At 37.3% G+C, this 25,153-nt stretch overlaps 3 protein-coding genes across 5 annotated transcripts; 2 read left to right on the top strand and 1 right to left on the bottom strand.

Annotated features, from left to right (window-relative positions):
* Positions 1–1,159: 1,159 nt before the first annotated feature.
* On the bottom strand, positions 1,160–8,618 carry LOC123873995 (sterol carrier protein 2). Its single transcript, XM_045919135.1, has 2 exons — positions 7,233–8,618; positions 1,160–3,018 (listed from the first exon to the last, which is right to left on the bottom strand). Exons 1-2 carry the CDS (start codon positions 8,337–8,339, stop codon positions 2,515–2,517), a joined length of 1,611 nt encoding a protein of 536 aa, XP_045775091.1. The 5' UTR covers positions 8,340–8,618; the 3' UTR covers positions 1,160–2,514.
* Positions 8,619–9,039: 421 nt separating this feature from the next.
* On the top strand, positions 9,040–12,107 carry LOC123873994. The gene is made up of 3 exons (XM_045919134.1): positions 9,040–9,283; positions 9,484–11,521; positions 11,887–12,107. Exons 1-3 carry the CDS (start codon positions 9,213–9,215, stop codon positions 12,034–12,036), a joined length of 2,259 nt encoding a protein of 752 aa, XP_045775090.1. The 5' UTR covers positions 9,040–9,212; the 3' UTR covers positions 12,037–12,107.
* Positions 12,108–12,856: 749 nt separating this feature from the next.
* On the top strand, positions 12,857–24,846 carry LOC123873999 (myeloid leukemia factor). 3 transcript variants are annotated; one of them, XM_045919138.1, is made up of 9 exons: positions 12,857–13,116; positions 13,793–13,959; positions 15,611–15,696; positions 15,869–15,971; positions 16,352–16,472; positions 17,025–17,183; positions 18,612–18,677; positions 19,433–19,484; positions 20,137–24,846. In XM_045919138.1, exons 1-8 carry the CDS (start codon positions 13,058–13,060, stop codon positions 19,464–19,466), a joined length of 795 nt encoding a protein of 264 aa, XP_045775094.1. In that variant the 5' UTR covers positions 12,857–13,057; the 3' UTR covers positions 19,467–19,484; positions 20,137–24,846. The 3 variants fall into 3 exon arrangements, with proteins under 3 accessions (XP_045775094.1, XP_045775093.1, XP_045775095.1); XM_045919137.1 differs by lacking the exon at positions 19,433–19,484; XM_045919139.1 differs by lacking the exons at positions 18,612–18,677; positions 19,433–19,484.
* The last annotated feature ends 307 nt before the right edge of the window (positions 24,847–25,153 follow it).

The raw sequence follows: 25,153 nt of genomic DNA, 5'->3' as shown, positions 1-25,153 counted from the left end.
AATGTGATGTTGTGTGATTATTTTCCTTTTGTGATTATATTATGTTAATTACTATGTACCTACTAAGATTAACCATCTGGATTTTATGTCTATGATACTATTCACCTTGACCGCCAGGTCGTTAAGCAACTGGAACCCGGTATGTATTACTTACTAAATTGTGTCTTATACTATAAATAAAAGATAATTAGCGAACAAAGTATAGTAAGTACTACATAAATACACAATTAGCGAATACAATTAGCGTTTGTGTTGAGTTTGGAAGGTTAGAGGGAACTTTTAACAGATCTACTTACGGACTAACACACCGTTGGCATCCATTGGGTATGGACCCCTTAAAAGAGGTCCGTATGCAAAACTGCAATGCAGTATATATTTCACTTTTATCTTGAACAGAATTTTGATAACCTGTGGTGATGATACTGCCATTGGTGCAATTAGAATGCCATAAGCCTACTTTATCGTATTAGTTTACAAATTGCAAAAAACCAAATTGAATTTGCATTTCGTGGGCAGACCCGTGTAGTTAGCCAGAAGAATAAAAGATAGAAAAAATAGAGAAAGAGAATATAAGAAGAATACTGCGAGAAGACTTCGATATACCTGAATAAACGGGCATATCTAACACTTAACAGGGCTCTCTCCGTCACTCGCTTCATACAATCGTAGTTCCTATTTCATTTGAATATTAAGCAACCAAAGTCCATGAAATTTTGCAGACATATTCTAGAAACTAATATCTATGTCTGTGGTGTTTTAGATTTTTCTAAAAATACGTAGTTTTAAAATTACAGGGGCTCAAAGATTTGCATGTAAATATTTAAGACCGCGTAACTTTGAAATTGAATATTTTAACAGAAATCTGGAAAACCACAAACATAGATATTAGTTTCTAGCATGTCTGCAAAATTTCATGGACTTTGGTTATTAATATTCAAATGAAATTGGAACTACGTTTGTATGAAGCGAGTGACGGAGAGACCCCTCAAAGACTTATCTTACTCATATAATGATATCACTAAGCAACTTACTTGTTTCTCACATTTTAGCTTATTAAGTTAATTAATTAATAATTATTAAAAAGTGTACAGTACTTTATTATTTTTCTTTTCATTACTACAGTCCAAGACCATATTAAGGAATATAAATTAAAAGACAATTTTAATAAAAAACCTTTAATATATAAAAATATCTACCAACGATTATTATATTATTAAATTAAAGTGTATTTCACAAAATGGAATGATAAGTATACACGAAAAACATAATAAAAGGAGTATTATTTAATAATAATTAATTTACATCAATATTTCATTATTGCACCGCATTATTTTACTTCAGGGAAACATCTTAACATTTTCCTTGTATAAAATAATAACATGGTGAAACCAGGGGTTCGCATTATCCTGGATTATTAAATGATTTATAGTACACAGGGAAAACGTTAAACAATAACATAGTATTATTAATAATAATTGTGTTGATTTGAAGAGAGGTTTATTGTAGTGCGCTTGAAACCAACCTATAGTAAGGGACAGCTCGACAGGGCAATCGGGGCCACCCCCACAGGCCACGCGCTGATGACGTACGGGTTTGCTGTGCGTCCTCCTGCCTCATACCCAGATTGCCATCTTGACCTGTCGTGTACTATAATTTGGCTCGCATTTGTATATTAACCAATCAAACTCAATGAAATTTTATATAAACGTTTAGGAATTATTTCTGTGGATTTCTAGATTTCCGTTAAAATAACTATTCAGTTTCAAAGTTACAGTCTCAAATATTTACATACAAATCTTTAGGTAAGCCCGTGTGACTCAAAAACTAGTTATATTTACGCAAATCTGGCAAACCACAGACCTAGACCACCTAGACATTAATTTCTAGAACGTGTCTACAAAATTAGATTGGATTTGATTGGTCATGAGACGCAAGCTACATACATATCTAAAAACAATTTATTGTTTGATCACTAACTCGACTTTGCGACCTATTTTTCTTATAGATAAAATGCCCAAAGACCTTTTCCATAGCCCGATTATTATTAACAATTATTTTAACTAATAAGATAGCGCCTATAAAGATCTCTACACACGTACCAACTTACATTGGAACCAAAATTGCATGTAGGTTCGCTCTATAACGCTCGAAACTAACCGAGATCTACAGGTACGAGTACTTAGACTTAAGGCTGAGTTAAAACGAGACAGACTTATGTAGAGATATAAGTCTATCTCTGCATAAGAAAGTTATTTAAAGATGATTTCTATATACATTTTACTAACTTACAACCACATTTGCGTGCATTGTGGCGTGGCGTGCCTTTGGGAAGGTCTATGTCCAGCAGTGGACGCAAACTGGCTGATTGATTGATTGACACGAGCGAAGTGGGACGAGTTACCCAACTGATATGCCAGTACAACTCATGAGAAAAATAGCTAGCTAATAAAACTTATAGGTTAAAATTCAGTTGGTACATGTATAGACGTTTAAAACCAGTCTACACTGGTTTATTTATAGTTTGGAGCGAATAGCGTCGAACCTACCCGCGGCGGATCTCTGTAAATCTGTCAACTTCATCGCCAGACCCATGTTCCCTTGAATCTTGATTTTACCCTGGAAGAAAGCCTTCTGAGGGTTCAGCTTACCCGAGATCAAGTCCGCAACATCCTCGTCATTGATTGTGAACGTTACATCACATTTGTCTTTGCCATTATAACTGACGCAACCTTTACCTTCTTTGGCGTTTATCACCCAATAGCCTTCATCCCCATTAGGTCCATTCCTGACTTTGAATCCATAAACTCCTCTGACTTTTTCAATGAGCTGTTCTTCGTCAGTCTTCATGGCTTCTTCTAGGATCTTCATGTATTTGTACACTTTGAAGTTTTCAGGGTTCTCGGCGATTGCCGCGACCTGGTTGGGGGAGGCGTTTGTGAAACCTTTGCGGTACATGGTGATGACGACTGCGCCTCCGAGTCCCAAGTTGTGTTGAAGGCCGATGCGAGCGCGTGGCACCTTTGGAAAAAAGGGGGTAGATTAGTAAATATGTCTGACGATTGGGTAGATGTACAACAGATATCATCAAGATGAAGTAACAGGGGATAAACCTAAAAACCAAATCCCAGGTAACTGTTTCACTGAAATAGCTCGTATGATAAGGCACGGGTTGCGGGAGAGTGACATCATCATGATCATCATATAAAAATTAAAAAAAAAATGTCCTCTAGACCAAATGTCAGTCACGGCATGGGCGGGACAGTCACCTCCACAGAGCTTAACCGCGGAAGATATAATAGTGTACAAATGTGTGGAGCACTCTCTATTCCCTTACTCTTAGGCTGAGATCTATAGAGCGCACTTTGACTTTGCTTAGACTTACGTCACTGTTAAAACGAGACAGTGCTATAATGCTGACATAAAACCATCTCGATTTAACTGAAGCTTAAAGCAAAGCCAAAGTACGCTCAACAAATCTCAGCCTTAGGCCGAGATCTATAACGCAAAAATATAGCCAAGTCAAAGTGCGCTCTATAGATCGGCCTTACAGTCCGATGGCACGGCAATCCAACACGACCGGAGAGAGGTCAAGCGCAGGACCGACGACTTTACGTGCTATCCGAGGCATGAGGCACTCCCAATTTCCTTACTCCCAAATAGGTAGGTACATATTTTTGGCCTGACCCAGGAAACGAATCCAGGACCTCGTCATCCGCAGTCGACATCCACTAGACCAGACAGTGACTCAGATCCTGATTTATTAGGTATAGTTTCGGAAATCAAAATTACCGTAATAGGTACCTAATCAGTAAAGAATTGGTTACAGATACACCACACGTAGTTACAGATAAACCACAGGTTTTTACGTCACGCAAGGTAGCATAATACCCAAATCAGATTTTTTACCTACACCCGTGACTTGCTTTTTGCCCTTGCAAATTGTATCTATACTAATAAATAAAATTGGAGTGTCTGTCTGTAATTTCGAAATAACTACCTCATATTAAGCTCATATGGTTATTTGAACGATACCATAACTGAATCACACGTTTTTAAAATTTTTGTCTGTCTGTCTGTCTGTCTGTCTGTCTGTCTGTCTGTCTGTCTGTCTGTTTGAAAAGGCTAATCTTTGGAACGGCTGAACCGATTTTGACGGGACTTTCACAGGCAAGTAGAGGATTGACCAGGGCGTAAAATAGGCTACTTTTTTAACCGACTTTCAAAAAGGGAGTTGTGTTTTTCTACCTATGTACACCGAAATCTCCGAGATTTCTGAACCGATTTGCGTCATTTCTTTTTTAATCGATAGAGGAACTTTGCGACATTGTTTCATAAAAAATTTGGATTCCAACTCCTCAATCCTGATGCTGCAGGGGATCTGACCAATCCACGCGGGCGAAGCTGCGGGCATCAGCTAGTAACATATAAAAACATATCAAGTATTAACGTCATAAACAGATAAACGTATCATTGCCCCTCGGAATGTCTCTTATCTATAATAAAATATTATGTTATTGAAGGAGCATTGTACTTTTGTGAAAAATATTCATTAGGGTCTTTTTGGACGCGCCACAACCAGAACTAAAGAATGTCACCAGAGTATACGTTCGCCTTGATGAATGATGATGATGAAATCTTTATTGCACGCAACACATAAGGAAGAAAGAGAAAAAAAAATGCCTTCTAATTGTGGCACGTGTGAATAAAACTACGCGTTTTTATACAATTTTAGTTTGACATTTTTTCCACTGTGGTGTGGTTGTCGTACGTCTGAAAAGACCCTTAGTGACAAAATCCTTGATTAAACCAAATTGAACAGATCTAGAAATCATCATCATTGCAACCCATCACCGGCCCACTATTGAGCACGGGTCTCCTCTCAGAATGAGAAGGGTTTAGGCTAACCATGCTGGCCAAAAGGCGGATTGGCATACACATTACACACACCTTAGAGAACTAGCCGACTGATGTCTGTGTCTTCATCAGTGTGGATTTAGGTTTTAAAAATCCAATGGGAACTTATTAATGTTCAGCCAAAAAAGTAGCCCATGCCACTCTTTAGGGTTACCCATATCCATGCAAAAAATCACATCAATCCATTGCTGCATTATGGTGTGATTGAAAGACAAAGCAACAAACAAACAGACATTTATATTTTTAATCCCCGACCCAAAAAGAGGGGTTATAAGTTTGACATGTGTATCTGTGTATCTGTCTGTGGCATTGTAGCTCCTAAACTAATGGACCGATTTTAATTTAGTTTATTTTGTTTGAAAGGTGGCTTGATCGAGAGGGTTCTTAGCTATAATCCAAGAAAATCGGTTCAGCCGATTGAAAGTTATCAGCTCTTTCCTAGTTATTGTAACCTTCACTTGTTGGGGGTGTTATAAATTTTTAATTTACACTTGTTAATATGGGTAGTAACACTCAGGCTGCAGGTTATGCAATGTTTTCTTACACCATTAAAGCAAGTGATATCTAATTGCTTAAAACACACAAAACTCAGTAAATCACTTAGTTTTTTACACACATTGCTTACAAGATCTGTTTTTCACAGAACCCCAGAATATTTCAAGGTTATTGAATATTCTGATACAAGATGACTTATTAGTGGAGTCAATAAAGCAGTAAAACAGGCAATCTTAGGCAGTCCGAGCTGTTACTGAAGACTTCCAACGAAAATGTTTCAATGACTCCATATATAATAAAATCTGTCAATTTAATTACCCGACTACAGCAAAAACAAAAGGAAGGGTTATGATTTTAGTAGTCTGATGAAAATGCTTCATTGACTCCATATAAAATCTGTCAATTTAATTACCCGACTACGGCAAAAACAAAAGGAAGGGTTATGATTTTAGTAGTCTGATGAAAATGCTTTATTGACTCCATATAAAATCTGTCAATTTAATTACCCGACTACGGCAAACACAAAAGGAAGGGTTATGATTTTAGTAGTCTATGTATGTATGTTTGTATCCAGATTCTGTGTGTTCCACTGTAGCACCTAAACTACTAGGCCGATTTTGATAAATGAGGTGTCAATTGATTCTTGTAAAGGTCTGGTTGACATAGGCTATAGTTTATACGAATAAATTGATCTAACTGATGTTACATTAAAAAAGTGGAGGTCTCCAAAATTTTTTTTTGCCTATTGTATCGAGTGGGATGTCAAATGAAAGAGGAGAAAATTCTGAGTTTATGAATATAAATGTACTACCTACAACATTAAAATATACCAAGCGACAGAAAAAAATTTTTACTATACTATTTCAGTGTTTATAAAGACATTCTAGTCAGGTTTTAGTTTTCAACTTTATCTTGTTTAGAGATTGTGTACAATCAAATTAGCACCAACATACCAGTTTTTTCACTGTGTCCTGTCTGTGCACAGGCAAATATCATGCGCAAGCAAAATATTAATTTGATACAGGTGCTACAAAACTCCATAAAATTTTATAGTTCTATTCCATAAATTTTATGATTGATAAAAATTTCACACCCAGCAACCAGTCATAATCATATACATACATGTATGTATGTACCTATTCATAACTTTACATAAATCAAATTGAATGGGTATGCATTATATAAGGAAAACATGACAACAAACTTATTATGAAGCGTTAGCAAAGGAACTGGATTAGTCCACGAAATTATATTTTACAGGGCAATGAAAAACTGAGACTACTATTGCATTTTTAAGATTTTTAGAATAATCTGGTTGTTTTAAAATATACTTTTTGAGGCTTTTTCTATCTCACTTTCAGTTTCAGTCCCATTTCATAGAACACAGCATTTCATAACAGCAATAATAATAATAATTATAGGGGAAAATGCACTTATAAAAGTCTATTTAAATAATATTCTATTCTATTCTATTTTTAAAAAATGTGTTTGAGTTAATAGCGGACTAGTCCAGTTTTTTTACTAGCTCCAACCATTTCCACATATAGGCAAACAAAAATTTTGGAGTCAAATTATTTTAGATAATACAATACTTGATAATAAAAGCATATTTTTTTTATTTTTAATGGAGACACAGTATTAAAACTAAACAAAGCACACACACACCACAACAGCACACACAACACAAACATACATCACACCCAAAGATCAAAATTAAGTATCAATTTGAGTCTGCCTTATATTTTGAGACCCATTTCAACACCACCTTTTTCAACATTACTAGACATTTAAATGACAACATCTCCTAAACAAATATGACAAACCTGTCTGTTTCCAGCCTCCCCTCGAAGTTGCCAGACTAGTTCAGCACATTGAGCCAACCCCGTCGCACCTAGAGGGTGTCCCTTCGCTATCAACCCTCCACTAGGGTTAACCACCACCCTTCCTCCATATGTATTGTCTCCTGCATCAATAAACTTCCCTGCTTCACCTTCCCCGCAAAGTTGAAGACCCTCATACGTGATCATCTCATTAGCAGCAAAGCAATCGTGTAGTTCAACTACATCGATTTGTTTGGGACTTATTCCAGTCTTTTCATAGATGCGTTTGGCAGCTAGAGCTGTCATGTCATACCCAGCGACCTTCATCAAACTGTTCTCAGTGAAAACAGCTGGTGTATCTGTGGCCATCTCCATACCAATTATTTCAACAGCTTTGTTCTGTAATCCAAAGCGAATAACTGCTTCCTCGGACATTAGGACGGCCGCACCAGCTCCGTCACTAGTCGGACAACATTCCAACTTCGTAAGAGGCCCATAAATCTTACGGGAGTTCAAAACTTCCTCAACTGTATACTCCCTTGTGCTTTGAGCTCGGGGATTCTTAACACCATGACGGTGGTTCTTCGCAGCGATTTTGGCTAAATGAACTTCTGTTGTGCCATATTTTTTCATATGCTCGAGAGCAGCGTTGCCAAAGTACTGAGCAGTCATCGGGGAACCTGTTAACTCTGCTAATTCCGCCATTTTTAAAGTATGTCTGTCCATGGGGTTCGTTCTATCTGTGTAAGTACCAGCGGACAGCGCTCCGGGGGCCATTTTTTCGAAACCGACAGCTAGGACCACATCAGCAAGTCCACCTTCGATTAACTGTTTACCAATGAACAGAGCGTTTGAACCAGTGGAGCAGTTGTTATTGACGTTGTAAATAGGAATGCCGGTCATGCCAACCTGGTACAACACCCGCTGGCCACAAGTCGAGTCCCCGAACACGTAGCCGCAAACCGCTTGTTGGACACTCTCGTACTTAATGCCAGCATCAGCTAATGCGTCTAACACAGCCTCTTTACCGAATTCCGGATAATCTTTACCGCTGTTCGGCTTGACGAATTTCGTCATACCAACACCGACTACGAAAACTTTCCTAGGCATTTTGATGTTTGATAATTACCTCGATTGCACAAAGAAGACTGTGAACTTTGTTGACCACTGCGGAATAATTCGTTTCGAGAATAAACTGCGATTTAAACAGGCACTACTAATTAGCAAATGATTACTGAGTTGATTATTTAAATTTAGCTAGACAAAAACTCTCACTACATTAAATTATTTCACAAAATAATTAAAATACGAGACAACAGTCCAACTTTTCAACTCCAAATGAAATGAAAAGTGATTGACATAAAAAATCAGGATGACATTGCAATCTTGGTGAATTGGAATTTGAACCGTAAAATCAATGCACGAAAGAAGCCTTCACATTGCAGTACAAAATGGCACAAATAAAACGTCACAAATAGAATTAACCAATCAAATGAAAGCGGAAATAAATTACTTGGGCTGCTATACTATCTCTATGGGGCTGCCAGACAAAATGCGCGATGGTTTAAAAATATTTAAGCAATGGGATAACTCACACTCTGATAATAATTAATTTATGAAATGAAAATAAGTATTGTTCAGCTCAACAGCATTTCTTACAAAGATTAAGTATTTTAAAACCACTAAATATCAGACCATTTAAGTTTGTAGGTAAGTTAAGTTTGAATTTTTTGAAAGTTTTCTATATAACTTATAAATAAATAATTGTTCCTGGCAATTTTTTGGTCCATTGTAATTTTAATAAAAAATAAATTAAAACAAATGATTAACTTCAAATTTGAACCAACAACAATTTCTCTTGAAAATTCTCATGGTTTTTTTTTAATTTTTTGAACACAACAATGTCTGTTATGATCTAAATATTTTATGAATTATTCAAACCATTTAGGCCTTAAAGATTAGGTAAATTGGATTGAAGGTGAAATGGCTCTAGATAGGCAAAGAATTTTAAGCGAACTTGGTAGCGTAATGAATCAGTTGCAGAGCGCAGATTGGTAAGAGCTTCATTTTTGCATATTTAAGTAAAATTAATAGATAAAAGCGTCGATATTCCTCTTCATCTTCTCCTTTTCTTCTTCATCACGCCATGTGGGGCCGGTATTGTCACTTCTGTCATCCGTCATCGAATTATGCAACCCTTAAACGCATATCCTCTTTCAGGCAATCTATACTTCTACATCTTTTCTTTTTTTAGTGGTTGTATGAGTAAATTATTTGGACAATCTGGGCAAACTTCACCAAGCCCAGGACCAACTTGCGGGGGATGTCGTCGGAATTGTTGCCATGGCAACGGTCATGGATGGAATTCCAACGGATCGTGTGGTGAACCATATCAAGGCAATGCACAAAACACGTACACTCCTTGTATGGGCCGTTGTAACCCTCCTAAACTCTATGCAGATACATATAATTATTTAAACAATAACCTCATCCAGCCAACGATAAAAGAAGTCTACGATGATCTAAAAAGCTTAACACCAGATAATACTATCGCGAACAATCCAATGGCAAATCAAATAGTGCTCTCAAACGGTTTAGGAGCTGAAGGTAACATGAGCGACATGTCTAAAATGGGTAACATGCAAGTTGGTAACATGGGTAATATGAATACAAGTAACATGGGTAACATAAGTGGTAACACAGGGAACATGATTGCTGGTAACGAATATAACTATTTTAATAGCCAACCAGCCAATGTAAGTTATGTGCCAACGAATGAAGCGAATCCAAATCAAATGGGTCAGATGGGAGGAATGGGACCACAAATCATGAGCATGCTTGGAGGTAACGCTACAAGCCAAATTAAAACAAATCCTGGCATAGGACAAAATGTTCCGCTGACACAACCGATGCTGACAGACACACCTCAGTCTCCACAAGGTCAAATTGGTATTACACCCCTATGTGCACCAAGGACAACCAATCAGGATGTTTACAACGCCCAGGGTTTCCCTAGTGGCAATAACGTAAATCAAGTTATGATGCAGTCAAACATACAATCTGGTGGAAATATTAAGAATACAGTGAACAAAAATTCTGACGCACAGCAAATGGGAACAGCTCACCTCGGCGACCATAGCAAAGGGATCGCAAAGTTTAACGAAATGTTTCCAGGCGTAACGAAAAATTTAGGTGGGGATTTAGGCTTCGATCCAATGGCCATAGCTATACAGATGAATCCAGCTAACCGACATCAAGCAGTTATGAGCTCGATGCACAATATGATGCAGAATAATAACATCAATAAAGTTTTCGATCAGTCCAAAAATCCTGCATTACCTGAAGGCACCCAGCAAAACCAAATTCAATATAACGTACCACCAAATCAAGTTCAGCAATCGATTCCATTAAAACAAGCAAGAAATAATATAATGCAGCCAAATACAAACTCAACTGATCTAATGGCGTATCAAAACGTTGCCAATTATAACAAAGCTGTAAATGACAATGCCAATGTTCGTGGATATCCTAACGCACAATTGAACAATCAGCAGGCTTACATGGCAGGCGTGCCTGTGCCTAATCAATATACACAACCGGATCAGCAACAGTACCACGTTGAACAACAAAATATCATTGATCCAAACACAGGCAGTGAAATGGCACCACCGACTCTTTCATCAGCTTATGAAGTAGCGCCGAACCAACAGGCCGTGCATCCTGAATCTCCGAATAATCAGCGAGTAATAAAAGAACCAATAATCCCAGTAGATACTTCAAGATACATAGCACCCAAGCATCTAAAGTATTTTGAATTCAACACTCTTGGTCAACCAGTTGAAAAGACTTCAGCAGAAATGTATCGGACACCAGAACCAAGTCTACCACAAACTTTATCACCTCAACCCACACCCATATCTAGAGCTGATACTGCTAAATATGCTAAAGTGAAATCCACAGTGAGTAAGACTTCGTTGATGGATGCAAAAACCCTTGGGAGGACATCGAGTCAACTACAACATATTTATAACCAGTATAAGGGATCGCAATCATTCACACAGCAAAACATACCAGCACAAGGAGTAAATGCTGTCACTCATTCAGAAGGAAGACTAACTGCCCCTCAAGTAAATCATCAGCAGCGACAAACCCCAGTTGAGAGGATCGGAGGAGATACTATTGCAAACAATCAAATGCGAGACCACAGAACTGTAAATGTTGAGCGAGTCATGGGACAAATTGGTGACGTGCCAGCTGCAATTAAATCTCCTGGCGATGAAAAACCAAATGAGGTAACGAGGTTTACCTTTTACTGTCAGAACGTATCAATTTTCGTAATACGATTCTTGTAGATTTTTAATGCCATTTTTGGGATTGTGTAGTGACTGACCAACAGTGACTCCTTCCTTACCTATAGTTTCTTCCTGTCCGTCTGGTCAGTCAACCGAACATGAAAAGCATAAGTAGAAAAATTGGTATTATAGGTATGCCCGCGAGTGATATTTTGTTAAATATGTATTTTAAAATCACTGAGATTTTAAGAACGTTTTTGAAAAAACTACTGTTTAAGAAATATGACTACCTAGCAGAGCTGGTTGCGTAAAACTTACAAGGCGTGTTCTGTAAAGCATTTGATTAGTTTTTTTTTAAATTGCAGGTGAGCCCAGTAATAGATCGTAAAACAAGAAATGGATTACAAGACATGGTGTATACGTCTTACCCATCTTCTACCGCTTGGACCTTCCACGGAGCCAATACAAGACCGTGCAGCTTCGCACGTGGAAGATATCGTGGAAGATATAGATGAACAATAAGGTTTCAATAAAATAAAATGTGAAGTTGTTGTGTTGTTAAATTATAATGTGTGTTGAAATATAATGCCAGTTTTATTATTATTAGCTAACATCGAAAGATTTCCTCGGGTGAGATGTGAAATTTTGATATGTACCTACATAATAATTTTATTATTACGCATAGCTTTTGCCAGTTACCTACCTCTGAATAAAATATCCTTCCAAACGGTGAGTTTCAGAGCAAGAGTAGTCCCATGAGTCCCATTGATTTGATAATAATATCAATCAAAGAGTAGCTATTATTTGATTAGATAATGAAATAGTCATGGAGTAGTATACTACTTATTCCTCGAGTTTATCGATTACAAATAAATAACCTTATAAACCTCTTTATAATATTAGTATAGTCACAAGTTCACAACACAAAGTTTAACACGTTTCTAAAGTTACCCGTGGCTATTACAGTTGCTGTTACAGTGCTGTTCCATAGACAATAACGTCATTTTTATGATTTTGCCATATTTTTGCAGATTTACTCTCTGACTCTTAGTCTATGGAAGGGACTTCGTCTGTGTTGGTGTTAGCTGGCGGGCGTGCTCTGCCTTTTTGGAGTGTTTTTTTTGTTAAAACTGACTGGAAAGCGCTCTAAGGGGGTGCCGTGCGTATGTCGGCGAGCACCGGAACAGACGGGGTCCATACTTGTATAGTTTAACTAACTTGTTACAAATAATTACAAACTTGACATTGGCTAATCTTTGTAAAGGCAGACGAAAGAGAAAAAAAAAAGTCTATGGAAGCCTTACTTCTTTTGACATCTGTGTTCGACTTCTTTAGTCTATGGTAAAAATTGTTTGACGTATGTTGCGATTTGCTGCTTTTGCTACGGATTTGTGGAAAATTTTCCAATTTGCCAGAGAATTCGATTTATTTCGACACTCGCTTTGCGAAAACGTAAAATTTTCAGATTGATTAGATTTTAATTTAAAGTGTTTGAGCGTTCCATTGGATTAAAAAGAACTTTGAATTGTGAACACGATGTCTCTGTTTGGATCTCTCATGGGGATGGCCGACGTGGATGACGACCCTTTTTTCGGGTAATTTTCGTACTAATGCTCATTATTTCGATTCCATATTTTAGTATTTTATTTATCTACATATCAAACTATTTATAGAAGCTATCAAAACCACATTCCCATGTACTAACCACATACAATTAGCACCCTTTGCGTCGATAATAGCAATGCTTGCGAAATGTCAAGGTACCTATTACGAAAAAAACAATTTTACTTTACCTTCATAATTATTTTATTATCCTTCTATAGTTTTTCTTTAATTAGCCTATAAAATGTTATAAATACCTACTTTAATGATATTAAAAGGTTAACTTTGGTTTTATGGTGTCATTCTACCTACACTGTTCCAATGTATTGAGTTTAATAATGTTTTTGAAGTAGATAACATAACTGGCCATTTGCTAGTTATGTCATTGTTCAGAAAAGCATTCAAAGCCCTAATAACTTTCACAGATATAAAAGCTTGGCCTTAAACCTAGGGTTTAGTATTAATGTGTATCCTTTTACACAATTGGTTGCTTGGAAGAGATCTATATAGCCATCATCATCATCCCATCAACCCATCGCCATCCACTACTGAGCACAGGTCTCCTTTAGAATTGGAAGGCCCACAAGGCGGCATAATTGTATACTTTGTTATGTTCTCTATACTGATTTGTATAGTGTACAGTAAAAATATATTTTTTCATTTAACCAGGTCGCACATGAGACATATGCGTCAGATGAACAACATGATGAACTCTCTGTTCTCGGATCCCTTTGGCATGATGGGAGAGAGCCCCCTTTCCATCATGGGAGCCCGACGTGGCAACGCCTTGATGCCTTACATGCCTCAAATGCCATCGCTGAATAGACTTTTTGCAGGTAAAAGCCTTTACGTTTACACTGATATCATTATTATAAAGTAATCCATTCTTGTGCATTTTGTAATCTTCTGTCTTACTACAATTAGAACAGATGTTATGTGCCATGTCATTTTTGGTAGCCTGCTTCCTGATGTTTTTTAAATAAATAGCAAAACTTGTGGAATCTGCAGGATTCGAACCTGCATCTTCTGGGAGTCGCGCCTAATGCCTTGACCGTTAGGCCACAGTTTATTTTGCTGCCAGTGCCGAAATTCAAGATGTATATTTGTTCACTCAGTACTGAAGCAACTGTTAATGCCATCTAGTAGTGACACTTTGCAGTTATGAAAACTACTTTCATAGGCCTATATTACAATGCAGCTCTTTGGAGGAGAAATTTATTGTTTTTTTACTATTTATAATTTTTATGATAGTGTTTTTATTTTTACCTACATTTCAAGGAAATTTTTAAATAATTTTTAAACACATATCAATCAGGCTGCTGTGGCCTAGCAGTCAAGGCGTCAGGTGCGATTCCAAGAAGCTGCAGGTTCGAATCCTGCCAGTTCTGCAGTTCTTATACATGACCATTTTTGAATATCTTACTAATAATAGATAGATTGATAGATAGATGAAATCTTTATTGTACACAAACGAGAAAAGAAACACAACATAAAAGAAAGATAAAACAGAAAAAAAACAATTGTGTGCAAAGGTGGCCTTATTGCTTAGAGCAACCTCTACCAGGCAACCTTTGCTGAAAGGAGAATCTAGTGTTGAGATTCCAAACATTACAAAGAAAGAATCCTGTTGTAACTGTAACTATGGCACATTTATTTTAGTAATCAATCTAAAATTATGTCTGGAGGTGTATTCTTAGACAAATATTCACCCACCTACATGAAAAACAGTCAAGTCTATTGCCAAATAAATGTGTCACCAAAGTATAGGATTATGTAAGGTTTCAAATGTAGGTAATAAACAATTAGATCAGATTTCAGTGCTATTTCGATAGTGTTGTTATAGTATCAAAAATCAATATAACATCAGAATACAATATATAATAGCAGATTTTTACCCGACTGCAGCAAAGGGTTATGATTTTAGCAGTCTATGTATGTCTGTCTGTGGGTGTGTATGTTTGTATCCAGATTCTGTGTGTTCCACCCTAGCGCCTAAACTGCTGGGCCGATTTTGATGAATGAGGTTTCAATCGATTTGTCGTAAAGGTCTGGGTGACATAGGCTACATTTTATACGAAAAAAATTGTCATAACAGATGTTACATGAAAAATGAAGAATTTTTTTTTGCTATTGTATTGAGTGGGGTATCAGATGAAAGAGGAGAAAATTCTGAGTTCATAAATATAAATGTACTACAACATTAAAATATACCAAGTGACAGAAAAATAATTTTAGTATAATATTTCAGTGTTTATTAACAGGGCTCCTCTCCGTCACTCGTTTCATACAATCGTAGTTCCAATTTCATTTGAATATTAAGCAACCAAAGTCCATGAAATTTCGCAGACATATTCTAGAAACTAATATCTGTGTCTGTGGTTTTCCAGATTTATGATGTATGAAACGAGTGATGGAGAGAGCCCTCTTAAGGCGATTGCAGTCCGGTTTTAATTTGCAACTTTATCTTGTTCTATCTTCTAATTTTAGATGTGGCGGATGGTCATGGCATGGGCGCCAGCTCATTTTCCAGCAGCACAGTAGTTATGTCCAGTGGACCTAACGGCAACCCACAGGTATGTGTAGATTATCTTTCCAACTATACATAACATAGTAAAATAATGGTTTATTTAGTATAATTTTCATTTATTGAAAAGGCACACAAACAGATTACAGCAAAATAATGGTCAAAACATTTATGAAAATATTGTTGGATTATATTATAATTGATTTATTATTTGCTTGTAGATATATAGTTCCTCGAGCAGCACCAAAATCGGTCCGAATGGCGTGAAGGAGACGCGCAAAACTCTGCAAGACTCCCGCAGTGGCTTGAAGAAAATGTCCATTGGTGAGATATTTTTACATATCTATAATTTTTTGAACAAAAAATAAATGAATTATTAACCTTTAACAAGTAGATTTGACTAGTATGAAGCGATTTGCTTCCTTATTTTCTAAAACACACTTTCCAGCTTGCTATAATATTGGTATGATTGGTATCTTCAAAAAAAACTTGATTAGGGCAGGCACGCTCCACCTTACCTTAATTATTTCTTGTTTGGTGTGATTGCAGTCAAGCGCAAGCCTATAGAATTAATTATTTGATTGTCAATTATTGGATTTGTAAGATTGAACTGTTCTGCAGAACTCACTTCAGGAATCGCAGACATAGAGTAACACCTAGACATTCGGTGGGGGACACATTATTGACATAGTTCTATCCTGCAGGTCACCACATCGGGGAGCGTGCGCACGTGATCGAGCGCGAGCAGAACGTGTACTCCGGAGACGCTGAGGAGAGACAAGAGTTCATCAACCTCGAGGAGGAAGAGGCTGAGGAATTTGACAGGTTTGCTCTGCTGTTTAATTTGTTTACATCGGGGCTACTTCTGCCCCGTTGCGGCGTGATTGCAGAACGAACCGACATACGTTCACATTTATAGCGTGTGTAGTGAAAGTGATACAAAAGTGTGTCTTGTTTGTCTGTTCTGTCTGTCTACCTCTTCTTAGTTTGAGTCTAAGTTAGTTTGCATTCAAGTAAGTGGAAATATCTTATTCTGGGAAGTAACAAAACCATGGGATTAAAAAAATAATTAAATCACACAGATGACATGACGAATTAAGATTTAGTAACTCCTGTTGCTATCCAAGATAACCTGTAAATGGTATTGTGACAGTTATGGAACTTCTAACAAAACGACGAGGCCTCAAAGTCACTGGCAGGCGTCAAATGTTAGTACCTATATTTGACGCAGGTAGGACGCAAAAAAAAATTAGAGCTACTTTAGTAGCTCTAATTTTTTTTTGATTTTTACGTCATCATAGCTTAATATTAGACATCGTCGGATTAGGATCAAACCGAGAGTTTCCTCACTCTAGTTCACTCTGGTATGGTTTTCAGAGAGTTCCAAGAGCGCGCGGGCGCCCACCGCAACCGCTCCCACCGCGCAGCTATAACCGCGCCGCGCGACTCTTCCCTGCTCGCGCTGCCGCCCGCGCGCCTCGCCCTGCCCCCCGCCACCTCTCACTCGCCTCCATCCCCGCACTCTCACTCCACTGGGTAAGTAGACAAATTGTAGTGTGTAGTAGACCTTATTTTAGTAAGTGTAAAAAGGGTTCAACTGCACTCAAGTTATTGGTATTGTTGAATTCGTCTTTCGATTTCCTGCATAGTGTACATTATAGTTACATAGTAGAAATTCAATAAATATAAGGATATTTAGGATTAAAAGGATTTCAGTACAATATTACATTAGAAAATCACTCATAGAGTAGTCATCTTTCTATCCTCCCATCACCCCTCACCACATACTTCATGGCGACCCATTAGAAGACTCCAGGTTTGAGTCCTGGCAGAGTCACCATGAAGTGTATGCGGTGTGAGGGGAGGATGTTAGGCTCTTGTCACCATAGCACAGTTCACGATAGTAGGGGAACTAACGAAACGTCGAGGATTCGACGCCTTTGGCAGGCGTCAAATGTTAGTACATTGACGTAGGTAGCCCTAAAGTAGCCTTATTTTTCTTTGAATTTACGTCACCGTAGCCTAATATTTGACATCAAACCGCGAGTTCCCTCACTCTAATTCACTCTGGTCTCTGACCATAGTTTAAAATAAAGTAGGTAGGTACTAGTAATTAAAGATTTAATTTATTTACGCCCATTTGACCATCATTCTTTAAGTTTCTTTAAGTGACTTTTCTTAGTGATTGGTCTTTTTGTTAAGTCTATGTATCTTATATCCAAAGAGGCACAAAGTGGTGAATCTATATTACAGCTTTGGTGCCTGTTACATGCATGGCGAATTATTATTATTTATATTCTTTAGGTTTAAAATTTTATATAGAATAAGTATATTAGTTTACAAAATATCATAGAATATTGGCTTTCAGATCTTTTTAGCATGTTGATGTATTTATTTAAGCTGTTGGTAGGCTTGGTTTTTATTTTTGTTGCGGTTTCATTTATTTATTTTATGCGGGTAGATGGAATAAAAATGAAAAACTAAATCCAAACTGATATTTAAAACCTTCCAAAAATATTTAAAAATCTCAACAGATAACAAAAAGTGGTATATTTACTCTGGACTTGCCACTTTAATACTATGACGTATATTATAGCTGATGCTCACAACTTCATCTGCTTGGATTTTGGGTTTTTAAAAATCTTGTTGGAACTCTTTAATTTTCTTTAACTATACCCATGCAAAAAATCACTTCGACGACTTTGTAGAAATCACTTGCTTTGCGACGTGATTGAAGGAGAAACCAACAAACAGACACACTTTCGCATTTATAATATGGGTGGTGAATGCTGATGTAACTCTGAGCAAAGTCAAAGAGATAAGATCAACAAGAGAGATGCACTCTATAGATTTCAACCTCAGTCGGGACAGGTTTATATTTTAAGTTGGCCCTAAGTATTCCATCTACTTGCTAGCCGCTAGTACGTAGTAGCGCAGTAGTTAGCACAGGTGTGTGTATTGCAGCGAGCGCCGCCACCGGCCCGCGCCGCGCCGCGCCTTGCGAGCCGCCGCCAGCCCCCTCGCCACCTCGTAAGTTTTACCTATAAACGTGCCAACGCACTCGAACTAACTGCAGCGGTACTCATTCTCTCCAGCCGCGACGCGCGGCAACGGGCGCTGTGCAACGCCGCTCTAGTGCGATACAAAACAAACTCCATACAAAATGATAGAAATAATGTTCTGACGCGATGTGCCGCGTAGTGCAGTCTCGTGCAGTGCAGCTGCAGTTTAGTTCTAGTGCGTACGCACCTTAACTGTTCGCGCTAAGTTTGCACCTCGCTGGAATGCGGCGCCTCTCCCACTTCCCCGCTCACCTCCCCGCGGTCGCCTTGTCGCGTCAGGACGGTTCGCATACCGTACCTAAAGCATATTACACAATCGAAGATTATGTAAATGATAAAAAAGCATGGATTTGACTCGCTCCAGCAATGCGTGGGTCTGCAATTGCTTGTATAGTATAGAATATTATTGTAAATTGAACAATTGAAAAGAGCAACCGCCGAGTTTCTTGCTGGTTCTTCTCGGTAGGAACGGCATTCCGAACCAGTGGTAAATTGTTTGATGATTCAAAAGCACTTGTAAAAGTTTATTTGAATAAAAATCTATTCTATTCTATTCAGTGTGACGTAATCGTCGCGAGGTGCAAACTTAGCTTGACCGAGTAGCAAGTTATGATGAGGATTATTTAATTTATATCAGCAGTTTGAACAATATTTATAAATATTTATTTTAATAATATATTTACAAACCAAAATTCCAAATTTTTTAACCAAACTCGTTTCCAGTTCCAGATTTTTGAGGAGGCGTTACTACTACTAATAAATATCGTAACTTTATGTAAAATATTTTCTATTTTATTATTATTATGTATGGATGTATTTTTATCTATTTATGTAATGCTTTGTATATATTTGCTATGGATTTGTATTTTATTTGGGTTTCCTTTTGCTTCGTTTGAGCATGGCCTTGCCTTTTATTTTCCCTACATTGATGTTGGATCATGTGGTTATGTCTGTTAAACACAATCTCTGAACTAAATCGACAGGCTTAAATCTAGGGTCATTAATATTAAATACAGGGTGTAACCAGCTAGCAAAAACGAAGATAGGTACTAATACTGATGATTATTGATAAGATGTTGCAAAAAAAAAACATGAAAAAATCGGTAAAGGTGTTTTGTGAAGGTTCGCAATATATTGCAAATAAAACATCTGACTGACGCTAGAGGTCAACGAACGTTGCGTAAATAGGCCACTCGAAGTCAATGCCGCGTCGTAGGTAGGGCATTGCACGCGGGTTTATAATGCGGGTTTGAAAAAACACTAAAACTACAAGATAAGGAAAATGTTGATTGGCATTGGATTGTGTTAAGGCAGTATAATGATATGTTCAGTATTTGCTAGCGTTCTGGTTACACCCTGTATGATAACGATCCATCATGGTTTAATTTAAGCAGCAAAAAGCTAACGTTCGATATGACCTGTTGCAGCTCCGGCGTGCGCGAGGTGTACAGCGGCCCGCACCCGCAGCGCCGCCACAAGCACAAGCACCGACACATGCCCAGCGACAACTAAGCGTTCCCAGGGACTTGACCACACCAGTTTATATCACTCACTAGTTCGTAGCCACTTCCCACGGTGCGTGACTTTACAATCTGTGTTTTGAAACCTCGCACACTTCCCCGCGTCGAATCGTCCGAATCGCAAGTGTGCGGGGTTTCATGAGATTTCATACACAGAATTCTAAAATTCGTTTCGTTCGACGTGTTCGGCTCGGATAAGTGTGCACCCTTATGCCGAAGTAATAACATGCAACAATCCAGCATGCAACAAATGAAAACATCAATTTTGCGGCACTAAGCAGCATGCGGCAGTCTATTTTATTGTTGAATTAGAACATTGATGAATAATGAATGCCATTCAAAATAATAAAAAAATCCGGTTCGAAGGATCAAAAACGTAAATCCGACATTATGGGGAATTAATTGATTACCCACCTGTTGCGTTTTTTCATATTTTCGATATATTTTTTAATTGGACTGAATTTTTTGATATTTTCCCCAAATTAAACTAGCTACACACCTGATCATTTACGAGTGAATGAATACACGTAAAGAATTAGGTGAAAGTTATAAGGATTTATTTCTTGATTTTTTATCGCGTCGATTCATCTTCTTTGAGGCTATTTTTTCGTTTAATCCTTTGTCGTAACTTAGACGAATGTTCACTTAATGTTTTCCAGCTATTTTTTGCTTTATTACGGACGATTTAATCATAATCAATTTCAACACCCTACTGGCAAAGTCATGCACCGTTGGAAGCGGCCATAAAAATCTTTCTTGAAGTAATCCTTGAACTAGAAGACTTCAACACTACATTGGCCACACAATGATCAAGTTTATCGTTATGTATCATAAGTTTGCAGCTGATTTAAATCGGTGTCCAGTCACCTAATAGCCATATAGCCATACTTTTGACATGACACATTCACTTTGACATTGACACCTAGAGCAAATATGGCGGGTGTTTTCTCTGATTGTACGCGTTATAAGTAACTAAAGCACTCAGGGTGAGATCTATAGAGCGCGCTCTGCCTTTGCTTAGACTTAAGACAGAGTTAAAACGAGACAGAGCTATATCTCTCACATAAATCTGTCTCGTTTTAACTCAATCTTAAGTCAGAGCAAAGTCAAAGTGCGCTTTATAGATTTCAGCCTCAGAGTGCGACAATTCTAAAACTAACCAAACATCCTTGACTTACACAGATCAATGTGTTAATGTATACCTAGGGTAGTTATTCGTGCAGAATTGTCAGCATTATATCTCGTTTCAATCGACCTGGAATACGACCAGCCAGAAATAAGTGGCTGTTTTCTTCAATGCCAACCCTAAGACCATCCGTATAATCTTTAATAGGTTATGACTCAAGACACCTTGTGGTGGCATCTTTTTTTAAATGCTAAACTTAATCTTAACTAAGTTCTGTATTTTGTGTAAAGCAAAATGAAAAACCCCATAATTTCTTGAATTGTTTCCTCACAAATATTTACATTATTGTAAATAGGCGCAGCGCATACCGGCAGGGTGGAGGCGCACTTGGTAAAAACTCAAACTACGCTTTATTCACTTTGGAATGAGAGCGGCGTGAGCGCACGTCCACGTTTCTACAAAAAACCATATTAATATGTCAAAGTCAGAAAGGCTAACATTGTTATCAAAAAACTCAGCTCTACTCCTGTCCAACTGTATGCGCCGGATATAAAGTTCAATTTACCTTGAATCATCAAGTTGACGCTTGCATATTTCGATGCAACCGCCTGTATGTCTTGAGCCTAGACATTTGGCCCCAAGGAAAGGGCTGTTTATTTAACATGTAAGACGATTTTGTTTAATATAGAATTTTAATTTAAGGCGATAATCACGTTCCAATAAAGAAGAATCGAAACGAAGCGCGGCGCGGCGCTAAGCATTCCGTCTCACTTACAGATTACACAAAGGTATAAAGGAGTAAGTGAGAGGGAATGTTTAACGCTGGCATTTTCGATTTTCTTTATTAGGACGAGGTATATTAAAATCGAACCCAAAACCTTTAGTATATGTTATGTTGAAAATGCTGTAATGACGACATTTATATTAAACACATTATTTTTTTTGCCTTAAACTTTCAAAAATTCTAAATTAAATTAAAATTCTCCCTTAGCACTAAGGAATAGTTATAAAATATTTAATTAATAATAATAGTTTAAAGATGTATTGTGATTTTGGGTTGAACTTTTATGCAAAAAGTAAAAAAAATTACATAAAAATTACATAATTTTTACATAGTAATTATGTAGAACTGGACGAAACCCGCGATTTCTTCGGTGTGGAATTAGAATGCACCCTGTCTCTTTACCAAATTCGTCAAAATCGGTTAATCGAATGGGCTGTAAAAAGGTAACAGACCGACAGACATATTTTCGCATATTATTGTGAATTTTATTGATTTGGCTTCGGCTAAAATCCCACCATAGCCCTATCCGGAACGGGATATTAAATTTATTTATTCTTAACCATGTGTTTGCGCCAAAAACCAGTAAATATTATATATATTTACTGTCGGTGGTTTAATGACGGAGACGGTGTTGTGTATACTGTATATAGTACGCGACAGCTTGAGATGGCAATCGGGGTATGAGGTGGGGCGCCCCCACCCTGGTCGCCATGTCTGCACTATAGGTGTTTATTAAGTGAATGCTTATCAACAAACTTATTGAAGAAATCTTTTTTTTTAAATCTTTTATTAACAGCCTTTTACATTTCTGTATGTCAGCCTAAAAAGAAATCTTATATGCCGGCTATTGTTTAAATAATACTTCTTAATCTAATTTCTCACGATGAGAAGGATTTAAGCCATAATCCTCCACGCTAACCAAGTGCGAATGGAGAACTCTATTTATTGTATTACTATTTGTTTTCTTTTGTTAATTCGGGGCAGTTTTGATACTAGGTTATTTTAGAAATAAATTATAATATAATGGGAGTATGTAATTTAGAGTAATTATGAAAATGTTAAATGCATACTGTCTCCTTCATGTTGTAAAAAATTATCAAAAATTGCGTTAGATTGACAGCTACAATGTTACTATCGCAATCACTTCTGATTGGTTGGCGCTCGCTCACTATTGGCTACAATGCATTGTTGCAACAAGAATACCACAAATTCAGCCAATCACAACGATTGCCATCGTAATAATGATTGATGCAGGTTTTAGGGAATCGACCTGCAGGTCACCTTTAACTTAAGGACTAAAATCGTACTTTTGACAGGATAGTTGACCCTATGGTCTGAAGCCCGCGTTAGACCTTGGTGTAAGAAATTATAATAACGAGTAAGAGCCTAGTAATATGTATTTGTCTCTCATTTTGTATGTATTGATAATAATGTATTAGGTTCCGTATATTTACATAGTTTGTGACGGGTGTAGTTACTTTAGGTTACAGAATAGATAAGAATTAATTAGTTAATTCATTGGTTATTGGTTTCGATGGCCACTGTGATTCAAGCAAACAATCAATAAATCCAATAATTTTGGGATAGTAATACAATGTTAATGTTTTGTTTCTTTTGATAGCCAATGACTTTTTAGCCAAAATTTCTATTGACCTATTATAATAAAGACATAAACTTTAATAGCAAATGAAACCAGTATTATGTTTTTATTTTTTTAATCAATGAAGTAATTTGTATAGGCTCAAATTTAACAAACAGAAAACTTTGGTGTCAAAATTCAATATGTATAAGTACGTACCTACAATTTCTTTTGCCAATGTCTGTAAAATCAATATTTTCTGTATAAATTAATTTAAATCAAAGAGTTTTGCAGTTAATTCTACACAAGGTTTTAGTTATTTTTTACATAAATTGTTAATCTATTCTACCCTCATCTCTTGGAATAAGTTAGTAATTAAGATTAAGGTTACAGTATTCGGCAGTAAATATACACATCGTGCTTTAGAAAGAGATAATCGACAGCTTCGGCTTCGTAGAGCGTCGTCTCCGTCACTCACACTCACGTGACGTTTTTGACGACCTCCCTGGCACAGTGGAGGTTCCGGGCAAAGGCAATTTTGGAATTTATAATTTTTGTCTCTGGTCTGGTCTAGTGGGATGCTTTCGTCGTGGTTAGATACCACCCTACCGGCAAAGCCATGCCGCCAAGCAATTTAGCGCTCCATCATGATGCCGCGTAGAAACTTCCAAAGAGGGTTGAAACTTCCATACCCCTTCCAAGTCAGCCCGCTTCCATCTTAGACTGCATCATCACTTACCATCAGGTAAGAACGCAGTCAAGGGCACACTTCTAATTAAATAAAAAAAAGTTTAGTGACCAATCTCTTTAGTGCCTCGTTCAAGCTATTTGACATTGGTGAATAGCATAGTGCTGACTTGGCACTTCAAAATGCCATCAAACAAGAAAAGAAAAAGAATCTCAATAATTGAGACGACGCTCTACAAAGCTAAAGCTATAAAATGTTGTGTCTCTTTCTAAAGCCCGATGTGTTTACTGCTGGGTATTGTACTGTACGTAGACGAATACAGTTGCATGTAATCTGTGTTGTAGGAATTATTTCATAGTATCTCAGAAAATCGAGGCACAAAGTGAGGGTGCTGGAACGAATCGCCCATTCCTTTGAATAAAGTGAATATTATTTTACAATTATTGTGTTTTTATTTATACAGGACTACTGTTATCCCTTAGATTAATATGTACACTGTACAGGTATAACCAGAACTCTAGCAAAACCTTAGCGTTATTATTACGCAATCCAATACCAATCACTATTTGCCTTATCTTGTAGTTTGCAAGTTTGCAGTTTAGCGTGCAAAACTCGGGTCAAAGCCCCACCTACGACGCATTATTGACTTCGAGTGACCTGTTCACGGAACGTTCGTTGACCTCTAGCGTCAGTCAGATGTTTTGTTTGCAATATATTGTAAACTTTTAAAAATACAAGTATTTAAAA

The sequence above is a fragment of the Maniola jurtina genome, chromosome 17 (genome assembly GCF_905333055.1).
Source record: "Maniola jurtina chromosome 17, ilManJurt1.1, whole genome shotgun sequence".
Taxonomy (NCBI): Eukaryota; Metazoa; Arthropoda; class Insecta; order Lepidoptera; family Nymphalidae; genus Maniola; species Maniola jurtina.
The sequence above is the reverse complement of the archived record's forward strand: the minus strand, read 5'-3'. Positions and strand labels throughout refer to the sequence as shown.

Excerpts from the sequence above, each read along its gene's own strand:
- LOC123873999 (XM_045919137.1), top strand. The coding sequence starts at position 13,058 with ATGTCTCTGTTTGGATCTCTCATGGGGATGGCCGACGTGGATGACGAC. Across the intron at positions 13,117-13,792 it reads GATGACGACCCTTTTTTCGG|GTCGCACATGAGACATATGC; the intron begins GTAATTTTCGTA and ends TCATTTAACCAG. Across the intron at positions 15,697-15,868 it reads GACCTAACGGCAACCCACAG|ATATATAGTTCCTCGAGCAG; the intron begins GTATGTGTAGAT and ends ATTTGCTTGTAG.
- LOC123873994 (XM_045919134.1), top strand. The coding sequence starts at position 9,213 with ATGGCTCTAGATAGGCAAAGAATTTTAAGCGAACTTGGTAGCGTAATG. Across the intron at positions 9,284-9,483 it reads CAGTTGCAGAGCGCAGATTG|TGGTTGTATGAGTAAATTAT; the intron begins GTAAGAGCTTCA and ends TTCTTTTTTTAG. Across the intron at positions 11,522-11,886 it reads GCGATGAAAAACCAAATGAG|GTGAGCCCAGTAATAGATCG; the intron begins GTAACGAGGTTT and ends TTTAAATTGCAG.
- LOC123873995 (XM_045919135.1), bottom strand. The coding sequence starts at position 8,339 with ATGCCTAGGAAAGTTTTCGTAGTCGGTGTTGGTATGACGAAATTCGTC. Across the intron at positions 3,019-7,232 it reads GGGAGGCTGGAAACAGACAG|GTGCCACGCGCTCGCATCGG; the intron begins GTTTGTCATATT and ends TTTTTTCCAAAG.